The following is a 20,037-nucleotide window of genomic DNA, read 5'->3' as shown; positions in this document are numbered from 1 at the left end:
AATTGAAAATTCAGGAATCCAATTTCGAATATCAAATAATTTACATAAAATTTCTTCTGTATCCGACATGTTACCTTTTTTTATATTTCAATTTCTTTTATTGAAAAAAAAAAGAGACAGAAGTAAGCTATTATCTTTTGTCTACATTTGGATTTGAAAGTAACTTCTCTATAAAGATACATTATAGTTGTAGAAATCATATTATATCATTGCACTACACGTTACTTTGTTAAAAGGATTATGAGATGAAGATTAAACGAGGAGTACCAAAGAGATTGTTAGACATCCATATCTGTGAACTACCAAAAACATCCGACAGTAATTTACTTAAATTACCGCCAAATGCAAGATTTTATACCCGCTGGAAACGAAGCTTTCAGAAAATTTTTCTTGTTTCTGTGGATCATCCGTTAACACGAAATTTCTTACGCAGTCTAGCTGCGATTGCTTTTGAAAAGAGAAGACATGGACGTTCTTTAACATGGTGGGTAATACATCCCTGTAGTGACTTAAGGTAATTTTAATTTTTCAAACAGTTTTCTTAAAATTGCGATGAAATACAATCGTAACGTGTATTTATATTTATGTAGATATTATTGGGACCTCCTAATGACATTTATATACCTGTATATGTTCATTATGGTACCATACATTTTGGCGTTTCAGAGAGTAGCTAAAAGTTCTAGTCCAGAAAGTTGGGATCCAGTACATCCTGCATACATTATCTGCATATTTGATATTGTACTTAATTTTATAACAGGTTTCAAATCACAAGATGGTCATGAAATTTTTCTAGATCCAGTTTTAATAATCCGGTAATCCATTAAGATTCTTTTTTTACTATAATTAACGAAATACTAAAACTATTGTTTTTATATAGGCATTACGTGAAAGGATATTTTTTTATCGATTTTATATCGTCGGTTCCATACATTTGGTTTTATAAAGATCATATTTTACCTCCTGGACCCAATTCAAATTCTATTTTATTAATTCCTGAAATTTTGCCGCTTATAAAAATTGCACGTATTTATACATTGCGTTTTTACGTGCGACAAATTATTGCAGTAAGAAATAGTCATAAGTGTGAACAAAACTTTGCACAAGAGAAAGAAAAATATATATATATATGTGTGTGTGTGTATATATTACCTAATTATTATGTTGATACACAAAGAGAAATATCTTTCAGAATTTTGCAATTTCTCACGCTGAAGAGAAGTCCATCTGGTTAGCATTTTTCGTACTGTTAATATTTCATTGGTGTAGCTGTATAACACACATCTTTCCATTTATTATTGCACATATAACTGGCGTTACTAAAGAGGTATAAATTCATTTTTACTTTAAGCTTACTTTATCTCTTCAATGACTGATTTATTGTAAAATTACAATCTATTACAGAATTCAGATATGTTTCTGATTACTACCGGATTGTATCAGAAATCCGACTTTGATATTTATCTGACATATTATCACATAGGTATGAGCAATTTCTTTGCATCAAGTTTCATAGAGTTCCATTCCTTGGGTAAATCGGATACAATAATACGTTGTATCTTATTATTGTTTGGAAAAGGATGTACAATATATTTTATGGGTAATCCTTTTTTGTAACATAATAAATTTTTAATTATGCATTGAGAACAAATATCTAATTGTTTTTCATATTATAACAGTCATAGTTTTACAATTAGTTCAATCGGCTGCTGAACCAGAATTAAAATATCAACGAATTATGCGTCAAGTGAAAGAATATATTCACGAAAAGAAACTTCCAGAGAACCTTAAGAAAAAGCTTATTGCTTATTATGAGTATCGTTTTCAGGGCAGTTATTTTAAAGAGAATGCTATATCCCGAACTTTATCAAGTTAATATACATACATATAGCTTGTATTATAGTTTGTATATAGCTTGTATTTCATTTGCTATTTGCATTTTCATATTTAGATCATTTGAATCAAGAAATCATGATCCATGGTAGCCGCGGATTAGTAGATATAGCGACCATTTTACATTCTTTACCACGCGGCATTATTGGAAATTTAATGGGTAAGATATAAAAAAATATATACATATGTATGTTTTTTTATTTGTGTGTTTATTTTGAAAATTGTTTGATTTTCTTTTATGATTATAATAATGTTTATAGGAATTTTAAAACCGGTTATTTATCTAAATGAAGATATCATATATAAAAGTAGAACTGACGGTGACTGTATGTTCTTTATAGTCAGTGGAACCGTTGCTCTTATTACATTCAATGGAAAAGAAGTATATAAAATTCAGTATTGACATAGATTATGAAAAATCGTTTTTCTTTCATATGACAGATACATAAAGAAAAACTGTTAATTTTTTTCGTAAGATATGTCACGAGAAGGATGGAGGTTATTTCGGTGAAGCAGTTTTAATATATCCCGATCGAAGAAGATTAGAAAGTGCAATTGCGTTAGAAGTATGTGAATTACTGCGCTTAGATCGCCGTGATTTCAAACGTATGTTTACTGTAACATCAACTTTTTATAAAAGATTGGAAAAGGTTGCTAAGGAAAGATATGAATTCATTACTAAATTAGGTATTAGTAGTAAAGATGTTAGTTTGGAACCAAGTACGTCAAAACAAAGCAATGAAACTAGTCAAGAGAAAGAAGATATAAAAATTTAGGTTGATAGGAAATGACAATAAAGAAAGTTGAAATATTAGATTAATCGTTTAAATATTTATACATTTTTGCTGTTTATTGTATTACACTTATTAAATATTAAAAAGAAATAAATGATGTAACATTATCGCGAATTTACAAGTTGCATTTGCCTATATATTATACGCATATTAAAGAGTAGGGTACAACCTACTTGTACATATGTCGAGTGTCAGTGTCAGTCGCACTCGCATTCAGTCGCATGCGTTCGATTTATCAGTTCTTTCCAGTTTTGCAAGTCGCGAAATTCCGGTACTTTAGCAGAAGTTACGCGATGTAATTAATTTAATTGTAATATTAAAACATATAGGTTATAATAAGTAGATAAATTGTTTCTTAATTTTTATTTTTAATTCATTCATTCCGAATAGTTGTAAAATAAGTAATTACAATTATCTGTCACTATCAGGTTATACTGTTGGTATTAGTTTGTTATACTTTACTTAATAATATCTGATTTTGTAATGATTATGTCTGATTATGTAATGTCGAAATGAAATCAATATTGAAATTAAACTTGTAATAAAATATTACGAGGTTAAATCTAAGAATTTGACGTGTTGTACACGTGGCCAAACACGTGTGTTATTTTACTTAATTGTTCTAATTGTTGTTACATTGTTATTTTAAATTATGTTGTCGTAATTTTAATATTTTAATTTCGTATTTTATTTAGAGCAACAAACATGGTCGAATTAAAATGGGAGGAGAAGTATGAATTCATCACCAGAAACTTAGCTGAGTGGCTTGGTGATGAGAAACTTAAAAGTATTCTCAAACAACGAGATTTGAAGCTTTATTGGGGTACTGCTACAACTGGTAAACCTCATATTGGCTACTTTACACCAATATCTAAAATAGCAGATTTCTTAAAATCTGGTGCAGAGGTTACTGTATTATTTGCTGATCTTCATGCGTATTTGGATAACATGAAAGCACCATGGGAACTTTTAGAACTTCGTACTCAATATTATGAAATAATAATCAAAGCTATGCTTAGGTCTATAGATGTACCTCTGGAAAAGTTGAAGTTTGTTAAAGGAACAGATTATCAGTTATCTAAGTAAATAATCATGTATAATTTGCTATGATCGCGCTATATTAATCATTTTTTATTAATCAAATATATTATAGGGAATATACATTAGATGTGTATCGTTTAAGTTCTGTTGTAACTGAGCATGATGCAAAAAAAGCAGGTGCTGAAGTAGTTAAACAAGTTGCAAACCCTTTGCTCTCTGGATTGTTGTATCCAGGTTTGCAAGCTTTAGATGAACATTATTTGGAAGTCGATGCTCAATTTGGTGGGTTAGATCAAAGAAAGATCTTTACCTTCTCAGAAAAATATTTGCCATTGCTTGGATATGAAAAACGTATCCATTTAATGAATCCAATGAGTATGTATGCAATATAAAACCATTAAATATAACAACTTTAAGATTACTGTATACAATATATGAAATTGTATTTTAGTTCCTGGCTTGGCAGGATCAAAAATGTCTTCTTCTGAAGAAGATTCAAAGATTGATTTGTTGGATAATGCTGCAGCTATTAAAAAGAAATTAAAAAAAGCATTTTGTGAACCTGGTAATGTGAATGACAATGGAGTTCTTTCATTTGCTAAACATGTAATATACCCTTTATTAAAAGAGGGAGAAACCTTTAATATACAAAGGACAGCTGAATTTGGTTTGTGTCACTTTTATTATTCTTGGAATTTTTAGTAAATTTATTGTAATATAAATTTTATTGTTTTTAGGTGGAGATATATCATTTGATACATTTGAGGATCTAGAGAATGCCTTTGCTAAAGAAGAAATACATCCTGGAGATTTGAAAAGTGCGATTGAGGTTTATATTAATAGACTTTTAGATCCAATTAGGAAAGAATTTGAAGCAGATCCAAAATTAAAAAGTTTGTTGAGTAAAGCATATCCTCCACAAAAACCAAGTAATATTTTTTATATGAAATATGAACATTAAGCAAATTGTAAATTTATATAATATTATAATATTTATATCAAACATCTAGAAGTGGTAGAGGAATTAACACCAGCTCGGTTAGACATCAGAGTTGGAAAAATAGTTGAAGTATCAAAACATCCTGATGCTGATTCACTTTATATAGAAAAAATTGATATTGGAGAGGCTAGTGGACCTCGTACAATAATCAGTGGACTTGTAAATTATGTACCCATAGAAGAGATGCAAGACAGAATGGTAGTTATCCTTGCAAACTTGAAACCAGCAAATTTAAGAGGTGTCCAATCTCATGGAATGGTTTTATGTGCTTCTGTGTATGTTTCAGTTGACTCAATAAATTTCTTTTATTACATAAATAATTTCTCTAATCATAATTTAATATGTAGGGATGAACCAGTAAGGCGAGTTGAACCATTGAGACCTCCACTTGATAGTAAACCAGGTGAAAAAGTCATTGTTGATGGATACGAAGATGGATTGCCAGACGATGTACTTAACCCAAAGAAAAAAGTGTGGGAAAAATTACAGGTACGTTTATTATTTTTTATTTAATAAAGTAAAAAGGATTATATATTTTTAAATTAGCAGAATTTAATTCTTTATACAGGTTGATCTTGTAGTAAATGGTAGTGGAGAGGCATCTTGGAGTGGAAACGTTTTACTTACTGCCAGTGGTGGAAAACTTACAGCTGACAGTCTTAAAAATGTAGCGATTAAATAATAATACTTCAGATATCTAGGTATACATGCATTTTTATTTTCTACTTGTGCAAAAATAGATTGAATCTCGATTGGATCGAGAAGTGCTTTATATTTAAAACTGCCATTTTTACTTCGTTTAACTGTTTGCATTACTATTTTATATTTTTGAAATGTAAGTATGCAACATAAGAATAGATAAAAAGAGCATCCGTATAAGGGATTTGATATATTAGATGCTGCTCATCATATCCTTGTTATATTTCTCAATAAAATATATAAGGCATATCGAAATTAAAGTAGATTGATTTCTAAATTTACTTATATAGTAGTTGATGAAATATTCGGTATCGTATCTCTGTAATTATAATTCGTTCGTACACAAGGAGATCGTGGTCTTAGATCATGGAAATTCTGTGTCTTTAATCGTGAAACATTGCACGATTTCGATTTTCGTTCCTTCTTCTTGTGGATTAACCAAGATGTAGCTGGGCACAATGCTAATTCCTTTCTTAGTGAACTACTACTACAACCATATAATAAAGGATTTATTGCTGCATTAAGCAGTATTAAATATCTACTGATATACCTATGAAAATTTATACAAATATTATACGCTACACTGAAGGAATATTTTATTAATGAAATGATTTTGAAATAAATACCATAATGGGTACATAGATTCTGCTTGTCCTATTTTAGGCGTTTCTTCTAATAACTGTGCCCTTTGAATTATTAACACAGTAAATGGTACGCGGCATACAATGAATGCTAGAACTATTAATGCCAGTACTCGTGCTACTCTTCTTTTATATTTTACTACAATAGGATACTTACTTCTCAGAGCTTGTGATTCATAGCGATCTAACTAGAAATTGAAAATAAAAATGGAGTTTTATCTATATTTTTATATTACATGTAAGGAATATTTATTATTTAAATACTTTTATAAGAATGGCTGAGTAACATATTGCCATAATTGCCAATGGTGCCCAAACGCTTAAACTGGCAAAGATATGCCAATAGGGGTAGACAAGCACAGTGTCTTCAGTACAATACGTTTCTAAATAATTTTTCCATTGTCTTTCGTAGTAATGTCGAAAATAGATTAAAGGGATAGCAACAGATATTCCACAAATCCAAGTGGAGAAAAGTAAAATATGCATCATCCTTCAATAATGAAATATAAAAATGTATACAATTTCTTGTATGTTTTTGATATTATTAGTACTTCGTTTTATCACCTTCTTGATAATTTTCCCGAACAATTAAGAACAATAGCCGAAACGCGATCATAACTGATTGCACTCAAGTTAAAAACTGCAACTAATGTTAAAGCATGCACTAATGCCCCATCCGTTCGACAGCCAATATCTCCCAAAATATAATTTTGGAACAGATCAATGCAAAGAAACATCCACGGACAAATCAAACACGTACCAAAATCTGCGATACACATGTTCACAATCAAGAGATTTGTCGTAGTGCGTAATGATCTTTCTTTGAGCACCACATAGATTAATCCACCGTTAGCTAAGGACCCAATGATGATAATTGGTAAAACACTGATGACTTTTCCGATTAATTCCAATGTAGGTCGTATTTCCCAAATTTCTGAAGGAAACGTATGCTTACTAGTGTCGACATTTTCCCACTAAGAATTTATATATTTATCAATTACACTCATAGTGAATATAATAACAGGATGATTTTTAAAACACAAAATCATACTTCCGACTTGGTAGTTATAAACTCGTAGATATTCTTCATATGATAATTCCACTGTATGTCTAATATGCAAGTCTTATTCAACAGATGTAAAAAATCCATATCATTTAATATACTAAGGTATAAGAACTATATGAATTCTAATAAGGTACTGAGGGTTTAATCATAATTCCAAGAGTTTAATCTAAATGCAACAGATGGTACATTAACATTAAGAGCAAGCTTGTTTATTTAGCTCTTTAGTAAGATCCAAAATATGTCATGTTGGTTCAAACTAATTTCTGATAAATTCTAATGTTTAAAAGAATATTTTTTTTTATGAAAAATAATGACTATTTATCGTCTGATCCATATTTCGATTTATAATCGTATTTTATTTGCTTGCGAAGATGTACATATAAGTACACGCGAATTTTATGTAAATATCTATATAATGATGCGTGATAAATTTTTTATGTATATAAATTGGTTCATCTTTTTGCTTATTTATAAGCATATAAATTTGGCACACTTAAATAAAGATATCTCGTACAACATTTTATGTAATTGCATAACAATATATAATATAATGAAGAACATTGTATTATATATTTCTTATCATACTTTCTATATAGTTTGTACTTGATAGATTATTTTCCAGTCAGTCATATCTAGAATTATCTAGATAAACGTTACGATTCGTAACTTTTTTATAGAAAAAATACATAAAAGTAGGCTAGTAGTTTAATTATGCAAATAATTTTACTTGATTTTCAATAGTAAAAGAATAAAAGTAATTGAAATTATTAATCTTTACATAAGATATTTTTACAAATACATTTATATTTCTTGTTACAAATTTTAACATCATTAGAACTTAAATTAATTCTAAAATTAATCTTTGATCTTTTCTTTCCTTCTCTCTCATCAGATTTTCATTCCTTTATAGTTAGAATAAAGTAATATTTTGTAATCTTTTTATTATATGTTTTCTTATATAGCTAATAAATAACAATGAAAATAAAAATTAAGAAAGGTCTGAAGTATTGAACACAACTAATAATGGAACTGAATTGTTAAAATATATCATAAATTAAATAATATAGATTTTTTTACTTTAATATATTAAACAGGCATAATAAAACTAGTCTCTCATACAATCGTTATTCGTATTTAACAAGTTCTATCCACACAATACCATCAAGGATATACAAATTCCTAGCATGTTATTTACAAATGAATACTATCATACTTAGTCACAGTAGCAGTTCATATTAGAATGTCATTTGTTCATAAAAATTAAAATTTTATAATATTCAATGCACGGATACAAATTTTGCTGATATTCTTTGAACACTACAGAAAATAGGTATTTATCCGTCACTATCCTTTTTTTGCTATATTGAACAATGTTAAACTACAATTTTTGTAACAAATATCTGACTAGTTTTCATAGTCTCATTCTGTGTCATCAGCTTCTGATGATTGCGCAACGGGTAACGGTGACGGAATAACTAGTTCATCATCCTCAACCTCTTCTTCTGCAAGTAAAAAATCTTCTCCTTCATGAATTTCTTCTTCTCTTACCGGCTCCGGTGGAGCTATCACATCTTGACCATGTTGTTTCAAATGATCTTTCAATGCAAATGCTCTACCATAGGATGCACCACAAATATAACAACTGAATTTTAGATTATTGTCTTTTTTGTGAGTTTGTATATGAGCACGTGCGGCGTACAAGGAAGCAAATGGACGGGAACACTCAGTACATCGAAATGGTTTAGTGTGGCTGTTTTTGTGTCCTGCTAATTGAACACGTGTTTTGAAAGTTTTTGGGCAATAAGGGCACGTGTAAGCACGTTCTTCCCCGTGTGTAAGTAAATGATGATTGTACACAGAAGAAGCTTTAAATCTTTTACCACAATGTTGGCATTCATATGGTCTGACACCAGTGTGAGTTCTCATGTGTAAAGTCAGACAATAAGAAACACGAAAAGTTTTACCGCAAACCTAAGAAATAATAAAGTATTTGTATAGTACTATAATAGAAATCACAACATCTTAATTATATTACTTATACTATGCTTACTTCACATGCGTGTGGCTTTTCTCCGGTATGAATACGTTCGTGTTTCACTTTCTCGTGAGGTCTTGTAAATCTTCGACCACAATGTTGACACTGATAAGGCTTTTGATTTTCTGTGGGTTCGGCAGTTGTAGCTGTTTCAGTAGTAGGTGGTGTTGGCGAATGTGGTTGGCTTAGTTCTGTATGTACTGCGGCATGCATTGCTAAACTATCAGCAGAATCGAATTTTCTATTGCATACAGTACAAGTTACAGAGTCACCAGAATGTAATGCCATGTGTGCTTCTTTGTATGATTCCGCTAACGTTTTACCTATGAACAATTAACAGTTGACTAAATGAAAATGTGTTTTAAGATGAAAAAACCAATTATATTCTTAAACTAAATATTTAAAATATTACCACACTCGGGACACGTAAATGTTGCATTAGGTGTTCCTTCAGGTGCATCAACGTGCCTTGCTCTGACCGGCGCGTGCATTCGAGAATGCAAGCGCAAGCTTTTGTGCGAACAAAATTCTGTACCACAAGTTTCGCATATGAAAGTTTTTTGATTTGGATCAGGTTCACCTTCGTGTACCTTTGCATGTAGTTGTAATGCTTTCGGTGTTGCGAAAGTTTGGTCACAACTATCGCAACGATTATTGCCGTGAAGACATGCATGCACTCGGAAGTTTCCTAATTTGGAGAACTGCTGAAGGCACTGATTACATCTATACATTCTCATTGGTGTTGCAGCTAATCTTTTTTCTCGTACCTATAATCAATATATATATGCCAAAAAATATAAAATTTTTTTTATACTATAAAAAGAAATAGATATTTGTCATACTTTCACTCCTTCTACATTAGAAAAGAACTTTTCAATCATTGGTGCTTTAGTAGATTGAAGTGATGTTTGTGCTGGAGTTCTATCCCAGAATCTTTCTATTTGTACTACTTTTCTTGTATATAATCTTCCTTCACTGTCTACACACTCTTCTGTACGCAGAGTATTCATACTCTGTCTTTGTCTAGTATTGATTACATTTCCTGATTCTGAATGTAAGGTGTTAGTTGCAGGTACTGTAGGTATATCATCTAACTGATCAGCTATTTCAAGTAATACTTCTTGTCCATCATGAAATTGTTTTATATGTTCCACAACAGAATTAAAGCTCATATCACAACTAGTACAACTATAAACTGCTTCTGGTTCTATCTATAATAATTAAATATTCTCTCTATTATACAATTTATTCATTTGTAAACATGCTAATAAATAATGCCTTCCTTGTTTATACCTCACAAAGTTCTTGTTTAACATGTAGAAGTCCATCTTCATCTAATTCACCTACATCATTTATATGATCCATATTTATCAGAGCGCCAGTTTCTCCATCTAAAAGTTCTGACCCATCAGGTAAAATAGTAATTACATTTTTATTTCTGTTTTTATCATCTGTCTCTGAAGTGGTTGAAATTGTTACTAGTTGATCTTGAGATAAAGATTTCTCTTCTGCTTTGCTTGTGATATTAGGAACTTTTTCTGTAATCTTAAATTCCAGAGAATTTTGCTCCATTTGTGTCTCTTCAGTTTCCATCTTTTCTACGACTTTAATATCTCCTGATATTTTTATTAGAAACAATAATCAAATAAATATAATTAACATAGATTAAATTAAAATTTCTACACACCATTTTCATCAACTTGTATAGTTTGAGGTCCTCCAACTATCATAATTCCACTATCATTTACAGTTGCTAGAAAACTTTGATCTATCCCTTCGACATTTGTGTCCTAAAATTAAAATTATTGAGCAAATACTAAAACACATATAGTTATAAAAATAGTTTTACTTGGTGCCAACCATTAGCACTTCTGTGTCCGGTTGAGATTCTTGTTGAGTTTCTTCCTTAGGCTCATACTTTGATTCAGATGATGCCTCTGATTCAACGCTTTGTCCACATCGATCCAAATGTTGAATGAGTGCCGTTACTGAGTCAGATCGCTGCGAACAACTAGGACAATATAGGTTGTCCGTCATGCTTAATAAATGATACTTTAATGACTGTGGATTGTTAAACGTTTCGCCGCAGCACATCGGGCAAATGAGATTCAACGAGCCCATTATTTTTATCGTTTTACTGCCGACCTCGTAGAGGGTCTTTGTTGACCTTAACCTGACCCTCTACTCCTTTTACAAACTTAACTGGGTCTTTTTACGTTCTCCTATCCCTATCCTTAATTAAAAAATAAAGCCGGCTTCTCGTTAAGAACCTAACCTGACGATGAATCACAAAAATCAGTAAAATCTCTTAATTGTGTCCAGATACAGAATAATGTCATGATGTTTCTTCAGGAGACTTGATTTTCCATAGGATGTTTACTCAAGTATGATCAATTATATTACATAAAAATAAACAGCATCTATTTCTTATAATAACAGCGATAACAAAACTCATTAGAGACGAACTTCAGCGCAAACAAATGCCGCACACAACAATCATGAAGTTAGGGATGTGATAAGTGAATCGCGAAGTCGGCCATTACATGCGAGTTTCGGTATAGAACTATCGAAGTCAAATTCAAGCTTTATCATATACAACATAGTAATTATAATTATATAACACGAATTACCATAATATTATTGTATTTCCTATTTTGAGAATGTCAGACCATTTGCAATTGTAGACATATGTTAAAACAATTGAAAACTGTTGGAAATAAATTAGATGCTCAATTGACAAAAGGCGCGCGGTGTGTTCAGTTCCGTTTGAACTTCACAATTACGAAACTTCCCGTAGCTTATTTTATAATTTCTATTATCACTAAAAATTAAGTTTTGCAATATTTTTATTACAATATATAAATTGATCGTAATATATATTACTCATGTGCAAAATGCAAAATTTGTAGCATAGATAATTTTATGAATACTGAAAGAAGGTAAAAGAATTGTTAATTACGTGTTTTTTTTTTTAATAACATACACTTTACTTGTTTATCGAAGTATATTTACATTCTTTTAAGATTTATACCGCATAGAATATCATGCGAATTAATAATAAGATCTTATGTTTGTATCTGATATCGTAATTTCTTGTATGGAATATAAGATAGTCCCTTTTTATATTCTAATCAGCATGCTCGTGTTGAGCATTACTTTCACGCCATGTATTTTGAATTAATTCTACAAACTGTTGCCACCACCTGCTTTGAGATGTGAAGTATAAAGCACATGCAGTAATGAAGATCCATGAAAGGACTAGACAATAATCCGTCCCATTAGAAGGTGTACTAGAAACAGGGCCAGCAAAATCCAAAGATGTAACATATAATGACCCATTTGGTTGCAAATTAGTTATTTGTGTTATAAATCTTGCAAAAGCTTCCAATGTATAAACAGTGTAATTAAATTTTGCTACAGGTTTTCCATTGTGAACAAGCATTAATGTTGGGACTCCAACAATTCCATATTGAGCATTAAAACTAAAAACATGGAAAACGCAAAATGTTTATAGACTTCTTTTAATCATATAAATAAATTGTTTTACTTTATTATACTTATTACTTCTGGTATTTAATTGCATCTAGTGCCACTGTCTTAATATGTGGAAATGAACGTGGTAATGCATTAAAGTGCGGTGCAGCTTGACTACTGAATATACTCCATCTAGCATAAAATAATACTATCACACAAGTTCCTGGTAAAAGTCTGCCTTCTTTATCATTTCTACTTTTGTTTGATGGTCCAGGTTCTAAGATTAATAATTTCATTAATCTGGTTGCATTAACAATCTGAAATAGTTAATGCTTGTAATTTATTCCCTTCCATTTTAAATTTAACATTCTCAAATATTTTATTATGTTACTTCTACTGGTCCATAGATTTTATCCGTTAGGCAATTGACTTTAGTCACATTAGCAGTTGAATTGTTTATTGTCACGTTCGCTTCGATAATTTTATTCTCTTCTTCATATTTGATGTTTCCAGTATCAGGTTCAGGTTCTCGATCAGAATTTTTGAACGAAATTACTTCTAGCATCTCGCATTTGTCCATTCGTGCGAAAACACCTATTACATGAACTAAGCAGATAGGGAAGATTGAAATTGTATTATGATAGAAAGTGCAATAAAATATATGTATATCTCACCTAAAATTATAATAAGTAAACACAAATTCCTTTTAGAAAAAAACATTTTATGTACATAACCTAGAAAACTGTTCGTGTGTTTCTGTTAGGAATTTGAAAGTGATTCAATTCACAAGTAACTTGGACGTTTTCCTATAAACACATGATATCTAACGAATGTTCGTAATTGCAGCATAATTCGCACTATCGCACACGTAATAAGCAAGTTGATGCATCATGTTTATTTCCATTCTCAATTAAGAAATAGAGGGATACCGTGATAGACTGTTTGAGGTCGCATCGATCGCGTATCTTTCAATTTCAATTTATTTATAATTCGCCCGATTAATTTCACTATAATCACTTGAAGTATGAAATATGAAATACAATACGAAATTATTTTTATGCTTTTGTATTAATGTGAGTTTGATATCTATAATCAGAATACGATATTATACAATATCAAACCGTAGATTTAAAAAATCGCAAGTTCAATTTTTTAAAAATTTGAGTAACATTTCAATATAATTAATGTATATATGTTAATATTTTTATTTATTATATTACATTGCATTGACATATGAATTTGTTTACATGATACTAAAGCGTATAAATGCTTATTTATTTAAAGATCACCATGCCATAATTACTGATTCATTTGTGAATTATGAAATCGTTAATTTACAGAATAAATCTCACGCGATGCTGCGATCAAGCTCGTTGCTTTCGAGTGTATTCCACGCATCACCGGAAGAAGAAAGAAAGAAAGACTTAAGAGTAGGAGTTGCCTCGCGTATCTAGCCACTTTCATTGTTATTCGATCTGCCTTACACCAAAGGTGCAAGCTGAGTACTCCCATCTCCTGAAGGAATAATCAGAAAATTTGTACGAAATTTTTCGTCATTTAATATCGAGTTTTCAGTAAGTACATACGTATATGTATAAATTTTAATTCATACTTCTTACTACTTTGACATGCACTATTTTAGCTGCTACTTTTCGCTGGTAATAATCAAAGTATATACTTTCTTTCTTTTTTTACTTTATATTAGAGAGAAAACCTTTGCACTTTCCTTTACACTTTACTTTACTCTTTCTCGATGTCATTTGATATTTATCGGTATATAATTTTTACAGAAATAATTAATAATTATTCCTATGTTAATTAATATAATAATATTATATATAATATTATACATTAATTACAGATAATAAAAATTGCATTTGTTGTTGTATACTTTAACAATTTTATCTGATATAAAGAATATATCTGAGAACAAATCTGGATGAAAATAATTGTCCAAGTTTGTTCTATTTTTTTTTTTTTTTTACTGAATCTTTCTCTCTCTTTTTCTGGAACTGATCATTCATATAGATAATTAGAATTTACAATAATAGTATTCTCTAAAGTGGATTCTTCAAAGTTTTGTCAAAGAAATATACAGCTTATGGCACAGGAAATAAGGTAAAAAAGATGATACTACGAAGATACGAATACTCCCTGGCAAAAAAATTGCAAAATCGACATTAGAATGCCGGTTAACGGAGCGCGAAAGCACCAGCAGATGAAATCAACATCGAATCGCGCATTAGCATACGAAAATAGTGGTGCTGGCCTTATTCACCTTGCCAACCAAGATTCATACGTTCCGTCTAAACAATAAGATTTCGTACTTGAGATCCCGTAAAAAGGTTGCGTGTACCCGAATGAAACACTACGCCTACGTACACTACAGCGTTTCAATATCGGTCAATTAGGAAATTGAGAAACTCGTGTTGCATCTGTGCTGGGAAATCGTATTGTTTTTCGTGTTATAACATCGTCCACTATTCAACAATCTGTAAGACTAAAGCCAACGTGTTTTGTACGAAATACTAAATAGCATTGATTTTGTATAAGATTTCCCAATTGGCAAAAGTGAAAATTGCATTTTTATGGATTAGGAATATTGCAGATATTGAAGCGTTTGATAGCATTAAATTTATGTAAGATTTTTCAGTTGCAAGTTTTGTGGAACTCGTATTTTCACGAATTGATAACATTTTACAAAATTTCGTAGATTTTTTTTTATTTTATGGTATTTCTTTTTAACTAGATATTAAGGAAAAAATTGGAATACATTCTAGCGTTTTGGAATATCAGTGCGACTAATCCGATAGTTACTCGGAAGAATTAATAATAATCGGTAAATACAATAGAGGCAGTTCGCGTCCAAATTGTGCTTCCTGGTTTCACTCGATTGTCGCTGAAATAGACGGAAGGAAGACGCATTCATGCTCTGTTTCAGCGGCTCGAATTCACTGAGTTTCTACAGGATATACCTACTGAGATATTTTAATGATGCCACCACACGTAGATGCGCCTTCTTGCTTTTTTATGAGCCTTTAAAGTGTCATTGCAGTTGTCTTTATCACAGAAACATAGAAAGGACAATGACCTGGCTACTTTTCTCCTCGTTTAAATGCTAAATTTTTATCAGTTTTCGCCTCGAGTATTTTATGTTTTGGCAATCTGCAGATCTTTTTCTTTTTGTTACGATTTACGGTTGCAGTCTTATCATGTTGAAATTGAAATGTATGCAGTGATATTTATGTGACATTAAAATTGCATAAATGTTCGAAATTATTTTATAATTTTGCTACTTCGCTTCTTCCGTCGTTTACAGAGATGGTGTCAGCCTTTAAGGTATCAGTGATCTTGCTACTGACATATTCATCGATCAGTTCTGCTCGTTCGAACATCGGCAATTGGGAAGCCTGCGGTGGAAGATTGGAACGTGCCCTAGATGCACTTCACAAAGACTCGAGCAGAAGGAAAGGACTTGAAGAGGAGGAAGCAGGAATGTTTTATCAACAAGAACTCCGTTCTGTACCACTTGAGATGTCAGTCTCCCGGATTGCTGTTAAAGTAATATTTATTACGCGAATTGCATTTAAATTTACATCAAAGATAGGAGTTTAAAAGAAATCTCGGATGAAAGATTGAATTTTTTTTCTTTAATAAATTATACACACGGAATAGTTGTCTGTTGTGATTTGTCAGAAGCTTTAAGGGGGAAACTTATATTTAAACTTTATTATTAAAAAAGAATTCTAAACATTGATCCCTCCTTAACATAGTTCTCTGCTGTTTAGTTGCCACAAGGTGCTAGAAACACCGGAAATCCGTGGGCCAGGGTCGAGAAATGTATTTACGAGCCTAGCAACAATTCTCTGCAGACTCGGGTGATGTTTAATGATTTATCCGTCTCTGGGACAGTTTCGTTAATGCCACGGGATCATCAGCCACCTATACCGGCTGAATCTTGTACGATGACTCTAAGATTGAGACGAGCAGGTGTTGATTTTTTAACAAGTCCAATCGCTCGTGGTAGAGGACAGATGCGCATTCGAACGGAGTCCAGTTTCTTAGAGCCCAGATTTGCTTCTATCTACGCTTACGGTTGTCGCCCTACGCGTTTAGACAAGCAAATTAAAAGACAAGACAAGTGGCCTCCATTTTATCCACCTCGAGACGAGGTAATTCATTTATTTCGCTTCTAATAAGTAGACTGCGGATATTGATGTATTTATGGGAAACTTAAAAGTGCAAAAATATAGAGATTACATACAATACGTAACAACATATTGTTGCTTAGATTCCATTTCTTTAATCTTTTTCATAATTCACTATGACTTTGCGTAAATATCTGTAGTCTATAGTAGCTCAAAAAGACACGCGAACACTTATAGAAATCTTTTCTGAATATATTATTTGTGTTATAGGAAAAAATTGGAAATTTCATTAGCAACAAACTTTACCAATATAATCATAAAAGTGGTGTCTCGTTTCACAGATGAAATGAGAGAATGAAATTTTATAATGTATTAGAAATACACATACAATATATCCATAAAAGTTTTCTATAATACAGTGGCTACAAAAATTATGGGTACATTCCCTTATTTTCCACTGGAGCGTTTTTTTATCAAGTTCTACATTTCATCTTTGTAATATCCAAGTCCTGTACTTATACGAAAGTACTACCAAATGATGCAGAATTTAATATACTCTGCACTTAATAAATAAATACAATGATATGTAAATACTTTTTATAGCCATTGTAAGTGTTCAGGAATTGATAAGTTATCCTATAACTGACTTTTAATTTTTGCTGTATCAAGAATAAAACATTTCATCTTTTGCAGTATGGGCTTCTGCCACTAACATTGCACGATGACTATGAAGCAGCGGAACCACGTCAATTGGTGGGTGTTTCAAAAGAAGTAGATATCGTTATACCAAACGAAACTCGTCAGTCTCGTATCGTAAGCGCACCTCTTACGAAATTAGGAATATGGAGAAAAAACATTTGGCTCACTAAATCTCCACCAAGAGAAAAGCGAGCCCTGGTTGAATCTGACGTTGTCGTAAGTTCCTCGAGCGTTCGCCGCTTTCCAGGATCTTTCGAAAGTGGTCAGGAAGCCAGCAGTCATCCCATAAAGATATTACGATCTACGGAGACAATTACTCCTGAAGATTTCGCAACAGCATTGACCAGTAAACGGTCAAAAACCAACGAAACTGGCAATTGCACCGAACAACATGAAACGAAGCAAAGCAACTTGAACAATATAACGAAGATTCTTCCGAAAAATTTAGACGACAACAACGGAACAAAGGCGAACGTTAAAAGAGAAAATAGCTATCACATAAGTGAAAACGATGCGCCGAAAGAAACCAGACATTTGTATATCGATGAAACGTTGGATAATATTTTCCCAATTGACTTAGAAAACGATAGTAGAAGTTGGCAGTCGAAAGAACACGTCGCCAGAGAAATGGAAGATGTGTTTTTACGCGGTGCCAGCCAGGCTTTGACCAGATACATAGAGAAACAGCTACATCCCGCTATTAAAGAGACACTTATGATTTCCATGGGATATACTATCAGTTACGGATAACACGTTCTTTCTTTGTTTGATTAGTACCAATTTGTTGTAATTCAATTTTTAGGAAATTTGTATAGGTATTGTAGGAAATACGAGCAAAAAATCAGTATCCTCGTTGTAATAACGTTAATTTCTAGTCTTTAATACTGATGTCTAGAAAAGTGAAATGATAAATATTTTATTAAAAAATTCTTTGTTTTTAAATAAATCAAGTTGGAAAGTTCGCTTTTTATGGTTAATATATGCATTTAGGATCAATTGCAAATGACAAATTGTCGTAATTGTCATTGATCCTTATTGGTCCTTCGTTTCTTTCTCTACAATTCCGGAAGTTAATTTAAATCTTAATTTCGTAATGAGATGTATTATTAACCAGAGTATAAAATAGCAAGGCAAGGATAGATAAAGCATTTGTCGCTTTGTAGTTTAATTTTGTTTTGTTCGATAAAACCTATTTTATCTAATAATAAAATGGTGGTTGCCTATATAAATATTGCATAAATTTATAGTTTAATTAATCTGATAAATATTGTGATTTATTTCAATTATTATTAATACAGAGAAAATAGGTTTAAAAAATAAACTAAATTAAACAAATTTCCTTAATTAACTGAAACTAGATTTAAGGATAGGTCGATTTATTACTTTACCACTGCATATCAGCTTTTCAACGCAAACCTTAATATTTTCGAATACGATATATGTCACAGCATATTAGTTATATAATAAAAATAAGAAACACTATATTATATTTTATTTTATTACTGCACATTATTCTTAATGTAGTAATGGTTTCCTCCTCGATGCGATATATGTTGTAAGTAGTATATATCTTTATATCATATCTTTGTATTTTTTATTTATTTTTTCTTTGTAGACCTTTGTTAATATTATATAAATATCCGTATTGTAAAAAAGTTAAAACTAATTGTCAATTATATTGGATATTACGATATATACGGTAGATTTTCCCAACATTATTAGATAAAATAGATTTTTGAAAGGAATTCCACACTTTCATCATCAACCATAGCTCTGCCCATTTCCTCCGTATAGTCCATTTTTGTCGCGCACTGTACTCTTTGTTTCTACAATTGTGTCGTCTGTCTTTGTTGCACACTGTAGCCCTCTCTTTCTACCGGCGCTCCTATTGTTTGTCCTTGTCGTACACTATCACCCTCCTTATCTGCAATCAAGGCATGTGCTGCCATCTATTACATAGCGAAGGAACTGAAACTTAGAGCGTTATAAGGTAGAAGGCACCCCATGGCTTGTCCAACCCATGCTTCAGACCAAGTAGCTCAAGTTTTGTCTACGGATATGCCACGTCTCGCCATCTATTACATAACAAAGGAACTGAAACTTAGAGCGTTCTAAGGTAGATGGCACCCCATGGCTTGACCAACCCATGTTTCAGACCAAGTAGCTCAAGTTTTGTCTGCGGATATGCCACGTCCCGCCATCTATTACATAACAATGGAACTGAAACTTAGAGCGTTCTAAGGTAGATGGCACCCCATGGCTTGTCCAATCCATGTTTCAGACCAAGTAGCTCAAGTTTTGTCTACGGATATGCCACGTCCCGCCATCTATTACATAACAAAGGAACTGAAACTTAGAGCGTTCTAAGGTAGATGGCACCCCATGGCTTGTCCAACCCATGTTTCAGACCCAGTAGCTCAAGTTTTGTCTACGGATATGCCACGTCCCGCCATCTATTACATAACAAAGGAACTATAACTTAGGTCGTTTTTGGATAGATGGCACAACATGGCTTATCCAACACACATTTCAGATCCTGAAGCTTCA

The 20,037-nt window shown here is 31.8% G+C and overlaps 5 protein-coding genes across 9 annotated transcripts; 2 read left to right on the top strand and 3 right to left on the bottom strand.

The window, feature by feature from the left end:
• The first annotated feature begins 65 nt into the window (after positions 1-65).
• On the top strand, positions 66-5,432 carry LOC132913389 (tyrosine--tRNA ligase, cytoplasmic). 2 transcript variants are annotated; one of them, XM_060971698.1, is made up of 15 exons: positions 66-514; positions 591-815; positions 881-1,067; positions 1,193-1,327; positions 1,405-1,600; positions 1,952-2,053; positions 2,154-2,275; positions 2,370-2,457; positions 3,364-3,769; positions 3,841-4,103; positions 4,180-4,395; positions 4,466-4,657; positions 4,739-5,003; positions 5,076-5,217; positions 5,297-5,432. In XM_060971698.1, exons 1-15 carry the CDS (start codon positions 246-248, stop codon positions 5,408-5,410), a joined length of 2,922 nt encoding a protein of 973 aa, XP_060827681.1. In that variant the 5' UTR covers positions 66-245; the 3' UTR covers positions 5,411-5,432. The 2 variants fall into 2 exon arrangements, with proteins under 2 accessions (XP_060827681.1, XP_060827680.1); XM_060971697.1 differs by lacking the exons at positions 66-514; positions 591-815; positions 881-1,067; ... (3 more) ...; positions 2,154-2,275; positions 2,370-2,457 and adding an exon at positions 2,756-2,982 and having other exon boundaries at positions 3,383-3,769.
• Positions 5,425-7,877, bottom strand: LOC132913392 (neuropeptide Y receptor type 1). Of its 2 annotated transcripts, none has more exons than XM_060971702.1 (5): positions 7,120-7,877; positions 6,633-7,042; positions 6,333-6,558; positions 6,054-6,256; positions 5,425-5,977 (listed from the first exon to the last, which is right to left on the bottom strand). In XM_060971702.1, the coding sequence occupies exons 1-5, from the start codon at positions 7,216-7,218 to the stop codon at positions 5,710-5,712; spliced, it is 1,206 nt and encodes a 401-aa protein (XP_060827685.1). In that variant the 5' UTR covers positions 7,219-7,877; the 3' UTR covers positions 5,425-5,709. The 2 variants fall into 2 exon arrangements, with proteins under 2 accessions (XP_060827685.1, XP_060827686.1); XM_060971703.1 differs by having other exon boundaries at positions 5,425-5,914.
• A 503-nt stretch (positions 7,878-8,380) lies between these two features.
• LOC132913388 (zinc finger protein 260-like) lies at positions 8,381-11,733 on the bottom strand. Of its 2 annotated transcripts, none has more exons than XM_060971696.1 (7): positions 11,030-11,733; positions 10,857-10,959; positions 10,463-10,773; positions 10,012-10,380; positions 9,582-9,936; positions 9,185-9,492; positions 8,381-9,105 (listed from the first exon to the last, which is right to left on the bottom strand). In XM_060971696.1, exons 1-7 carry the CDS (start codon positions 11,288-11,290, stop codon positions 8,554-8,556), a joined length of 2,259 nt encoding a protein of 752 aa, XP_060827679.1. In that variant the 5' UTR covers positions 11,291-11,733; the 3' UTR covers positions 8,381-8,553. The 2 variants fall into 2 exon arrangements, with proteins under 2 accessions (XP_060827679.1, XP_060827678.1); XM_060971695.1 differs by having other exon boundaries at positions 10,463-10,785; positions 11,030-11,732.
• A 398-nt stretch (positions 11,734-12,131) lies between these two features.
• Positions 12,132-13,560, bottom strand: LOC132913394 (thioredoxin domain-containing protein 15). 2 transcript variants are annotated; one of them, XM_060971706.1, is made up of 4 exons: positions 13,318-13,560; positions 13,035-13,237; positions 12,734-12,960; positions 12,132-12,651 (listed from the first exon to the last, which is right to left on the bottom strand). In XM_060971706.1, the coding sequence occupies exons 1-4, from the start codon at positions 13,361-13,363 to the stop codon at positions 12,297-12,299; spliced, it is 831 nt and encodes a 276-aa protein (XP_060827689.1). In that variant the 5' UTR covers positions 13,364-13,560; the 3' UTR covers positions 12,132-12,296. The 2 variants fall into 2 exon arrangements, with proteins under 2 accessions (XP_060827689.1, XP_060827688.1); XM_060971705.1 differs by having other exon boundaries at positions 13,035-13,249; positions 13,318-13,559.
• A 67-nt stretch (positions 13,561-13,627) lies between these two features.
• Positions 13,628-18,451, top strand: LOC132913391 (uncharacterized). The gene is made up of 5 exons (XM_060971700.1): positions 13,628-13,716; positions 13,984-14,217; positions 15,963-16,204; positions 16,432-16,815; positions 17,485-18,451. Exons 3-5 carry the CDS (start codon positions 15,965-15,967, stop codon positions 18,238-18,240), a joined length of 1,380 nt encoding a protein of 459 aa, XP_060827683.1. The 5' UTR covers positions 13,628-13,716; positions 13,984-14,217; positions 15,963-15,964; the 3' UTR covers positions 18,241-18,451.
• The last annotated feature ends 1,586 nt before the right edge of the window (positions 18,452-20,037 follow it).

Source organism: Bombus pascuorum, chromosome 13 (assembly GCF_905332965.1).
Source record: "Bombus pascuorum chromosome 13, iyBomPasc1.1, whole genome shotgun sequence".
Taxonomy (NCBI): domain Eukaryota; kingdom Metazoa; phylum Arthropoda; class Insecta; order Hymenoptera; family Apidae; genus Bombus; species Bombus pascuorum.
The sequence above is the reverse complement of the archived record's forward strand: the minus strand, read 5'-3'. Positions and strand labels throughout refer to the sequence as shown.